The sequence below is a fragment of the Cyprinodon variegatus genome, unplaced genomic scaffold (assembly GCF_000732505.1).
Source record: "Cyprinodon variegatus isolate N-32 unplaced genomic scaffold, C_variegatus-1.0 Scaffold379, whole genome shotgun sequence".
Taxonomy (NCBI): domain Eukaryota; kingdom Metazoa; phylum Chordata; class Actinopteri; order Cyprinodontiformes; family Cyprinodontidae; genus Cyprinodon; species Cyprinodon variegatus.
Window position 1 is genome coordinate 313,491 of NW_015150832.1, and position 11,550 is coordinate 325,040.

The following is an 11,550-nucleotide window of genomic DNA, read 5'->3' on the forward strand; positions in this document are numbered from 1 at the left end:
AAAAGTCAGAATTCTGAGAAAATGGCAGAATTCTGAGATTAAAGTCTCAGAAAAAATTCAGAATTCTGACTTTTTTCTGAAATTATACAGAAATACAATTGGCCCTAATCATCTTCTGTACAAACTAAACTGTTTGCGCCAATGGGATGATTTAAACCATTTAAATTACATGAAGAAACAAAATTACTTTAACAGGCTATGTTGCAGCTGAATCAAAATCTAAAAGAAATTAAGGGTGTAAAAATGTTTTAAGGTTACTGTGGTCACTGTTGCAATGGTTTCTCTTTAAAACAGCAGTGCAGCTTGAGTGTCTTCATGGGAGGAGCGGTTGTTACTTCCCCTCTTCCAACTCCCCCCATACTATGGCTTCTTTTTTTTTTCTTTTTAACATCCCTGCTTACGTTTGCTTGGCATCGCTTAATTTCCGCATTCCCAAATCCTCCCAGACTGGGATCACGTTTAAAGTCGGTCTGATGCAACGATTCCCACTTTTTAAAATCTACTCTCGACCCTCGGCCGACCAGAAGAGAGGACATTTGTTGCAGCAGGGATCAAAGTCAGGTCGGTAAAAGAAAACTTCCCGGGAAAAGAAAATAGAGGAGAGCTGAATGATCCTTTGCGCACGCTGATCCGCTGCTGGCTGAGGCGCAGCGGATTGGCTGCAGCTCTGATGTTCTCGGTTATTCAGCGGCTTTTACGCTTTCTCTGAATTGTGGCTTACGAAGTAGACCAGACTCCTTCTATACATTTGTCTCTCCCTCTCTTTTTTCATGCAAACTGCTTTTCTATTAGAAATATTCTACTGCGCGCAGAAATCCAGAACATAATGTTCTCATCAAAGCCATGCAGTGATGCTTAAAATATATGTGATTTTGATCCATCCTGCACACACAAAAAAAAGAAAAAAAAGCTGCAGGTAGCTTTAGGTGTTTGATAGATAGACAAAGTTACATAACATGAACGCCACAGTTGAAAAAAAAAATGACTTCCGCTTTCAAGTTGACCAATTCAGCAGCAGGCTATGCATGCAATGTGATCTGCTGGGAGATGACTACACATGTTCAAGCCAAAGCAATAAATGAGATCAGGCTTTTTCTGGGAAGAGAACAATTTAACGCATGCAGTAGCACAAAAAAGATATGTAACAAGGGTAAAACAATGCTTTTAATTAGTGTCTTTGCACTAAACATAGGTAAGCATTAATATGATCTGTCAGTGGCTTTGTTTGCATAAAAATTAGTAATCTTATAAATGTTTCTGTATATATATAACATTATTATAATTTTTTTATTGTTGTTGCATTATTTGGCAGGGTTGTGGATTTAAACAAAATGCCCCAATGTTCCACTTTCTCTTTTGGTGTGTTATGGGAACAGCTGAACTGAAATGCATATTCTTATTTGTGAGGCAGAGGCGCAGCCAGAAAATTTGAATAGGGGTGGCCAGTCAAAAACCAATGTACAGTAAACTGAGGGGTGGCCGAAAGCAGGATAGGCGCCAGAACCTCAGGGTCCATCTCCACTGTTCCAACAGGAACGAGCACAACATCCATATTTTCTAAATAAAGACAAACTATATTTCCTACAGCCTTTTGATTACAAGCTGTCTAAAAGGTATAGTGGACAAAATGTCTTGGGCAAACATCTTTTCCATTGTCATTACTTACCTACTTTTATCAAAAATTGTTCTGCATAACAAATTATATTACATGTACTAATTTTATAATATTATTAAAAAAGTTATTTATCTATGATTCAACTGAAAACTACCTGATGACTTGCAGAGACGCACCATTTTCTCTTTACCCCATATAACACAAATTTAGGGTCTTAAAAGAATTCTGTATATATCAACTTTAATGATAGTATTTTGATGTGCATAATTGACCACAGTGTTTTAGTTGTCAAGTAACTATTAGTATATGAAAAATTAAAGTGTTTAATAAGTTTAAACATTCCTCTTGAGAGTATTATTGCTGCCACCGTCTGTATTAGAAGGCGAAAAAATGGTAGGGTGGCCACAGGGGTGGCCAATGATTTGCCAAGGGTGGCCATGGCCACCTCTGGCCCCCCATCTAGCTCCGCCCCTGTTGTGAGACTCATACTTAACCAGTTAGAGTACACATGATATTTCTCCATCAGTTCTCATAGAGTCTCAGATAAACCAGGTGTGGTGCTTTACAAAAATCATTCATACAGCCTTAACTGTTTTAACTTACAACCACTAATTTCTGTATATTTTATGGGAATTTGTGTTTAAAAGACCAATATTAATGTGTAATATTACATATTATTATAGGTCACTAGGCAAAATCCAATGTAAATAATCCAGCATTGACATATAAGAAAAAAAGTAGTTGCTCTGTTACGTTGTTCGATTTGTAAACAAACAGCATCAGGGACTATTGTATTGTTCCTTTACGGAAAAGTGCTTTGGTGGGAGTGCATTTTCAGTTACAGCTGAATAGGAGTGGAACTCTATTCCTCAGACAATCAGAACATCTGCTAGTTATTATCAATTCAAAAAAACAACTAAAGAATTGACTCATAACACTTTAGATCTGTCAATATCCTGCAAAGCCATCAATATGAAGTCAGTTTCAAGTGCTTTTTATACTCTTTATGACATTTAAACATAGTTTCCTTATGTTTTTTATGTTTATTGTATTTTTTTTCTTTGACAATTTTGTGCAGTTTAGTCATTTTAACCTTGATTATAGTTTTTGTTGGTTTTACATAAATTGTGCTTTCTCCCTGGACAAGAGATGAAAAATACAATTGTAGTTCTGACACCTTTACATTTTGTTAAATAATGTGCATTTTCCCTACCAAATAAATAAATCCCTTGAAGAGAAGTGTGTAGAAGTTTAAATCAGATTTAGATAGCAAAACTCTATCACAAGCTTTAGCAATTTCATCACCATTGTTGTTTATTGACGCTATGGCATACTGATACTACCAACATGCATCCAACCAAACTGACATGCTGGACAAAGAGAGAATTAATCAGGGAAGCAATTTAGAAGTTCACGGTATGGTTTAAGGAGCAGCAGAGATCCACTACACAACAAACTGTTTACAATTCATATACTTCCCTAATTTGTGGCAATAAGTGTTTACCTTGTTAAAAGGTGCTCTGGTGAAATGAGACCAGGCCCAGTCAGCTTGTCTACTACAGTTTTTGACGTGTGTGTAAAAGACTAGTACCATATATTACCTTGATCACAGCATGTAAACAGTGACACATGTAGCAAAGCATCATTTTCTGTTTCCTGGGAAAGGACAGCTGATCATCATTCCTAGAAAGACGCAAGTCTGTGGTGAAGGTTCACCTTACAGCATGATAACAACCTTGAAGATACAGTCAAAGCTGCAGTGTGCTGGTTGATTTCCCAGCATATTCATATATTAAAATGGCCTATAGCCCATAGCTGTAGAATAATTCAAAGGTAGTCTCTGTTTATACCAAAAGAGTTTGTGTCAGCTGGTCCAAGCATTTCCCCAGAAGACTGGCAACTGTATTTTACTCAAATATCATTCCACTCTAAGGATCTGAAAACTAGGGCTGAAAAAATCAATTGGATTATTCGTGATTAATCGATTAACGAAGTAATCATCAACTAATTTAGTCATTGATTAACTGGAATATAGAGACAGAAACAATCTTTAGCTGACAGCGCAACCTAAGAGCAGCAAGTATACTAAGATTGTAAAGAAAAATATATAAATATAAATATGTAATATGTATGCATTCAAAATAAGAAAAACTTTTTATTGGAAAAGGTTTAGTTTCACCTGTTTTGATTTAATAAAAAAATCTTCTTTAAGGAACTTTTCCTATCCGATTATTATTCCAATAATCGAAAAAGTAATCAACAGATTAATTGATTTCCAAAATAAACGTTAGTTGCAGCCCTACTGAAAACATTATATAAATCGTGCATTGCTTTCTTTTTACTTGACAGAATTCTGAGAAAATCACAGGTAAAAGGATTTTATTTAGTGAAACTTGACAAAATCTTAAAAAAAAAGAAAAAAAAAGCAAGGTGAAAAAGTTGATTTAAAGTTTGGACGTCCCTTTATTTCTGCACGAGCCAATTAAAACATAAGAGACTGTCTTCGTCTCTGTGCTGGAAGACAGCATAGATGTATCTTCCAGTCGCAGCCCTTCTGTGGTGTTTGATTAGGTCTTGGTCTGCCTGGGCATCTGTTTTAGGAGGGAGTGACATTAATCTTGGAAATCCAGGTGAGGTTGTACTGATTTCCTTTGTGCCTGGCTTTGCTCACATGCTTGTTTAATTTTCCTGAATATATATATATATAAAAAAAAACACTAACAAGGAAAGCCGTTTTAGATGCAAAACCCCACACACTATTTTGAATGTCACCTTCTATTTGGAAGGGTTGTGAAACGAATCATTTTAGTTCATCTTGACCATATTATGATTTCTCTCAGGCTTCCAGATTCCACTTTGCTTACATTGAGTCTCATAAAGAGGAAACCACAGTTAACTGGTATTTCTTGGCTTTGCCTTCATTTCCCCTTGGAATAAAGAGGAATTTGTGTGAGTCTGGCGTTGCACAGTTGTTCATTCTTCTTTTCATCTCTCGGGATTAAATAAGGAAACTCTTTGCCAAGATTTTGTAAACAGTTTTACATTAATTCCTCCAAAACTGAGAAAAATAATACTAACAACTAAGCAGCAGCCTTGGCATCCTGCCTCTCTAACAGACTAGTAATTCATCTCCGGGAGCTGAGTCAGGGTGCTGAGAATGCAACCTGCTCCAAGACATTCAATATTCTCTTCTTCAAATGAAATGCGTTTTGGCTCAATTTTCAAGTAAATTAAACATTTCGGAGGTGCAACGAAAGTAAATTTGACAAGTTAAAAAATTAATAAATAATAAAAAGAAACAGTAAACTCCACACTGTTAAATATGTAGCATCAAAGTACATTGACGCTTTTAGAGTTATTACACCAAGTGAACTTAGATATACACTATGCAGAGTTAATTTAACACTAATTCAGAGCGGGACCAAATGCAATCTGATTGGTGTTAAATTTAACTCTTAAAGTGTCACTTTAATGCTGCAAAAAACAAATGGATGGATAATGAATGAATGATAAAATGAGTGGTTAATACACTGCAAAGCTTCATGGATCGAGGTATACTTCATGGTGGTGTGATATGTAAAGACGCACTGAAACATCCTCAAAAACAAACCCTGAAATAAATCACTGAGAACTATACATTGGTTTGTGTTCCACGTGTTTATGTGGAGGGAGGAATGCTTCATGTCTCTGAGGGTCATCATGGAGCTAAAGCTTCATTTCTTTTGGGGCTTTTAACTGTGCATTTGTAGGAATACAAAAAAAATATAGGATTTGTGCGGACAAGTTAGAACATGTTGATTTTTTTTCTATTCTTATCTATGCACACACAGACACACTTGATTTTTTTTGTCCAAAGCTTCATAGCATGAAAATCACATGCTTTTTAAATCCACCACCAGGCTTCTTGCATAACTCTTGATGGATATTTGAATTGCAGATGACTTTTTTTTAAACTTGTTATTTTCCTGTCAGATCAGCTTTTGAAGCATAGTTTAAACAGTTGCTTGCAGAGAAAAATTGTTTTAGAAACACACCGTTAGCCTTCTTTAGTCATAAAATTATTTCATTTCTTGGGTTTATCAACTTGTTTGAGAACCTGAATCTGTCCAAGTTTAAACCATTTGCCTGCTGAGTGCAGGTGAAGAAAGAGTCATCTTAATGTTGTCCTCTTTGTGCAATGCACCAGTAATACTGACAGCTAAACAGACCCTTATAATGATTCTCCCACCACCATGTTTAACAGTCAGTTTAAAAGCTCCAGAGACTCCATCAAATGCTGTCAGTCTGACTTTATTCCAGAATACATTTGGTCCAACGCCATCAGACTCTTGAACTGCTGAAAAAAACTTTAAATCATGTCACAAATTCTGCATCATACTGATAAGACCAAACCAAAAATACTGCATATTTGCACCATATATATTAATGCTCTGAACTTCCATATCAATGCATCTATGCTCCGTGTTTTTCTTTTCTCCCATTGTTTTCATTTGATCACTGTTGCACTTTATAGAATTGAAATGTTCATTTACTGTCTGAAAAGCTGTACAAAACAAAATTTAATTTTGTATACACTCTGTGTATACAAAATGACAATAAAAGTTGTCTAAGTCTTGCAAAAAATAAAATTTTGGAAAATAAGTGATTTATCAGATTTGTTATACATGGAAATATAAGAAAACATGCCATACATACACTCCTCAATTTCCCCGGATATTAAACTGGTTCTAGTGTTTCTACTTTTGAGGGTGATGTTATTGGTTAGATGGTTCTAACTTAGACACAGTTTGGTGTTTTAAAAGGAAGAAAAACCCCCAAACACATTACTAGATATTTTTTATATTTATAAAGCAGGCTGAGATCAAATTATATTAAAGGGTATTAAGCATATTTTAGTTATTATCTAAAGGTGTTGTTGTATACAGAAATATTTAAATGTAAAGACTAACTTTGTGGTGTCCAGTTTGTTGAAAATATGTATTTTCTGCTCTAATATATTTTTAAAGTGAAAGCATTCCAGGTTCTTAATTGACTTGCTTTTGGTTGCATCTGAATGTTTTTTTTTTCGTTGCCTCCTATAGCTGTGGTCAAGGCTGAGCCTGACGCAATGCCAGGACAAATCCCAGATCCCTCCGTGACAGCGGGCTCCCTGCCCAGCCTGGGGCCGCTTGCTGGGATCTCCGCCACCACGCTGACGGACAAGCTGAGGTTTGGCGATCTCCATGACATCGGAACAATGTTGTCACCCCTGCTTTTCCTGGACACTCAGGGAAAGAGACCAGTAGTCATCAAAACTGAGGTATACAGGACAATCTAAGCAAATGGCGAGTAGTGCATTCCCAGCTTATCTGTTGCTTTGGTAAAATGTTCAGCCATTAAAAGCGTCATTGAATAAAAAGATGCATCAAAGCTATTTATGCAGATCAGTAAAAAAAAAAACAAAAAAACACTTGGAACTATTTTACATTAAGTTAAATAAAACAACAAACATTGTCGTGTTCTTTTTTTTCAAGACTTAATGTTAAAGAGCAACAAAAAGTGTAACTCAATGTGTTAAACCTACAGGCTATTTGATTTAGCAAAACTCCAGTTCAACTGAATCCTTAACACACAGGAATTGGCTTTTCCTACCACTGAGGTCTGGTCAATCCACAGCCAACGACCTCTTTTGCATATTTTAAAATATTTTCTATTGGATTTACATCTGGACTTTGACTAGGATGCTCTGAAACAAAATATGCATTGCTTGGTACCAAGGCTTCCTAAACCTGTGCATGCCACTGTCCCACAAACAGCATTACCCTCTGACTGGGAAGCCGCTTTATAAACCATAGAAAATGCCACCTAATTAGTTACCGGTATATATATATAAGATATATATATATCTTATATATATATAAGATATATTTACTTTTCCAATGCTTTGCTTACTTTTTTTAACTATACAGTAATTATTGCACTTGTTTTAGATAATAATATGAACTAATAGTATTTTACACTGTATTCTCACAGAATAACACACTTTTTTTAACAACCTATTAATGATAAGACCACAGCATTAGCAATCTAACCTCTAAGTGTGTTTTTAAATACTGGGCTTTATGTGCATCATAACCATATGGGTATCATTGGCCTAATGTAGACGTGCTGTTTTCTTTGAGTAACTTTAAAATAAAAATAAAAACATGTGGGGTTTTATATCTGTCAATAAAAATGTCAGAATCTGTAAATGAGAAGAGACATAAATACATTTTAATAAAAAATGGTTCCAAAAATGCATTGATATGGAAGTTCAGAGCATTAAATATATACAGTATGGTGCTACTTTGTGTTAGTCTATCACAATATTTTTTTTCCACTAACGCAACCTAAAGTATGAGGCTGTAACGAGGCATATTTAAAGCAGTTCATGTGACCGCTATTATTTTTCTCATGTCTTGCTCTTTAGGGGAATCTATTGGTTGTATCAGGGTGTGGCTTTAAAAATAAACGAGTGAAATGAAAATTGTACAGCAAAGAAAGCAGGGCTTATTGCAACATTTTTCTATTCAGTTTTTTTTTTATCCCCATAAAAAATGTAATTCAAAATCATATTTTGTGCATTAAAATAGACTTTGATGTCTTTCTGGTATTGGCTGGTAATTTGTCATTGCTTTATGTTTACATAGATAAGTTTAACTAATAAACACTTTTAACAATATTATAATTATGAGCAAACAAAAATGACATGTTTATCAAGATTTGCAAATTAATTGAATGGTATATAAGCGTTAATGTCATTATATCATTATTTCTGGTCATTATAAAAATGTTGACTGAAACATAGCACAATCTTAAAGAACAACTAAATGACAGTCCTGTATTCCTTTGCTGTGCCTTTCCATAGAGAGATGAAGAGGAAGAGAGGAGGAAACGAAGGCGAGAGAAAAACAAAGTGGCTGCAGCTCGATGTCGAAACAAAAAGAAAGAGAGGACAGATTACCTACAAAAGGTAAGACATGTTCACTGCAGTGTTTCACAGTTTGAACCTTTTGTTTTTCTATTGTTAAAAAGAGCTCCTCTTTCATTTCCCAGGAGTCAGAAAGATTAGAGGTGTTAAACTCTGACCTTAAAGCCCAGATCGAGGAGCTGAAGCTGGAACGCCAGCAGCTCATCCTCATGCTTAACCGCCACCGCCCCACATGCATCGTCAGGACGGACAGCGTCAAAACCCCAGAGAGCGAAGTTAACCCCCTGCTGCAGCAGCTCCAGACCAAGTGAACAAACAGGGACTTTCCTTTTTGTTTACAGCTCAGAAGAAGCAGCCAGCTAACAGCACTTCGTTTAAGCTCCTTCTCTGAAACATAGGAGCAATGCACCACAAAGAGCTGAGCAGCTGGGACAGTTTCAGCGGATCAGTTAAATTTAAGACTCCTCATTTTTTATTGTGACATAAAACAAGAAAATCTCAATGCATTTTTTTTTTTGGTTGTTTTACAATAGTTTCACATTTTTTACTTTCCATATGAAGAAAATGGAAAATTATGCAAAACCAGTTCATTTTAAACTATCATTTCAATAATTTTCTTTGATGTCTAACTTTACATGCGGTAAGGTTCTGCACAAGTGTTTTAATATCTGATGCAATTTTACTTTTGAATACATTAGATCTTCTAAACTGGATTGAGGAAAATCTACCATGTTAAACTTGGATAAAAGCATTTCATTAATATAAGGTTGTGTATTAACCAAGCATGATGGTGAAAGATGGAAACAAATATATATTTTATATTTAGAAAACTATACAGAAAACGGCACATTTTCTTCTGGCCCTTTGCAAAACAACCAAACCTCTTTATTGTTTTTGGCGCAGGCGTCATTTTCAAACACTCATATATAAATTCAACGGTGTTTACATTGTACTTAATTTACTGTTTTCATATTATTACAGCCAGTTATGTTTTATATATTTACACTTTTGTATATGTTGTCATATAAGCATATAAGCTACCTGGAAAAAAAAATACAATTTTTATATTTTCAGAATAAATAAAATGTTTAGTTCCTTTTTTATCTATTTTTTTGTCTTTTATACATTTTCCTTACCTACGTTTTTGCCAAATACTGCCATCTTGTGGCCATTGCTTGAATGAATGAACCCTTGTTTAAAATGGTTTAATGAATTTCTTAGCTTAAGGACTTCAAATTATTATCAGGCTCATAGCTCACAGTCTAAAGCTCATAGTCAGCAGTCTTCTGCTTGTAGATCATTAGTGAGCCCATTAACAAGGAACTCATTCATTACAGCCAAAGGGATTTAGTTGAACAATGAAGATTAACGGAGTAAAAAAGAACAGAAAGTTTCTTCTGGTTTACCAGGAACAGTGTTAAGAGGAACTTTAGTGAGCATAGCTGCAGTTGAACAAGGGCGGTGCAAGGGAAGAATGAGTCTGCATGTTAATGCGTTAAGGCTAAAGTACAACCAAAAAAAAAAAAAAGGAAAAGGTCCCAAAAAGTACAGAAATTCACTAAATGTTAAATATTTTAAATATGTGTTATATGTAAACACTTTCACAATCTTTTGGGTTTACGTATATAAAACTGCATAAAAAGTCATAAAAAAGAAAGAAATGACTGCAATATCAAATACAGTATTAAATAAGTAAATATCAAAATTCATAGTAAATGCAGAATGTTAAATTTGAACTGCCATACTTGGTCTTATTTCATGAAATCATTAGATAATAATCATATCTGTTTATGTTATTTAGGCATGTTTTTCATAGGGACGTGCTTTTCTTTAAAATGTTCTTAAAAGTTGTACATGCACAGTAGAGCCTCTACAATACAGACGTATAGGAGAGGTCTTGGTGCAGGAGAGGTGCACCTGGAGCATACTGGAATTGTCATCAAAGTCATGCTGGTGATTGACAGGTCGAGTCATGGCAGTGAACTCCCTTAAAACAAACTTACAAAAACTGTTTGAACCTGATTAGCTGAACATCAAAGTTAATCAGCAAATTCAAAGACAGATAGAGACTGTACACTCTGTCTTTTCTCAGGACCTGGTTTAGCTACAAGGCTTGGCTATCTGCATGCAGAGAGGCTAATGCTTTATTCTGCTTTCCCTGCCTCCTTTTTCAAATGTCAGGATCTGACCCAGCATGGATATAGATAGGTATGATTTAAAACACTTTTTAGAAAAGGCAAAGACGAATTAACAATCTGGGATTCACATGGAAAATAATATAATACAGTGTACTTATTCTAGTTTTTTTCTTAATTTGCATAGTTGTTCTTAAATAAACACATTCTCAAAAAATGAATAACCTTTATAAATATAAAAATATATAGAGCTGACTAATAGCCTCTCCATTAATAAACTGGTAGATATTTTTTTAGGTTACTGACACAATATTGGACCATGCAAAACACAGATTTGCATTCACAAAGCCTCAGATTAAAATTAAAATTAGAAAAGGTTTGATTTGTTTTTGGTATACGTCTATTTCAATTTTATAGTCCCACCCCGCTTGGAGAAAACCCCACCAGCTGTTACTGAACTGTGGCATGTCTGGCTCTCCATATTTAGGGGTGGAAATAGGTAAAAGGAAAAGCCTCAACAGTTAGCAATCAGAGGCGTAATCAGAAAATTTTAATAAGGGTGGCCAGGCAATAACCTCAGGGTCGATCTACACTGTTTCAACAGAAAAATTAACGAGAAAAACACCCATATTTTCTAAATAAAGACAAACTATACTTTTCCACAGCCTTTGCTAACAAATAGACAAATATATTCAAACATCTGTGCTTTCTAGATAAAAGGTATTGTGGATAAAATTCTTTCAGGTTTGAATTTTGGGCGAGCATCTTTTCCATTGTCATTACTAACCTACTTTTATCAGTAATCATTCTACATAAAATAGATTTTTACAATTACTAATATCTACATAAAT

General features: G+C 34.9%; 1 protein-coding gene across 1 annotated transcript; it reads left to right on the top strand.

Annotated features, from left to right (window-relative positions):
• Positions 1-345: 345 nt before the first annotated feature.
• On the top strand, positions 346-9,026 carry jdp2 (Jun dimerization protein 2). The gene is made up of 4 exons (XM_015386847.1): positions 346-561; positions 6,697-6,914; positions 8,502-8,606; positions 8,690-9,026. Exons 1-4 carry the CDS (start codon positions 363-365, stop codon positions 8,873-8,875), a joined length of 708 nt encoding a protein of 235 aa, XP_015242333.1. The 5' UTR covers positions 346-362; the 3' UTR covers positions 8,876-9,026.
• Positions 9,027-11,550: the final 2,524 nt, after the last annotated feature.

Excerpts from the sequence above, each read along its gene's own strand:
- jdp2 (XM_015386847.1), top strand. The coding sequence starts at position 363 with ATGGCTTCTTTTTTTTTTCTTTTTAACATCCCTGCTTACGTTTGCTTG. Across the intron at positions 6,915-8,501 it reads CAGTAGTCATCAAAACTGAG|AGAGATGAAGAGGAAGAGAG; the intron begins GTATACAGGACA and ends GCCTTTCCATAG. Across the intron at positions 8,607-8,689 it reads GGACAGATTACCTACAAAAG|GAGTCAGAAAGATTAGAGGT; the intron begins GTAAGACATGTT and ends TTCATTTCCCAG.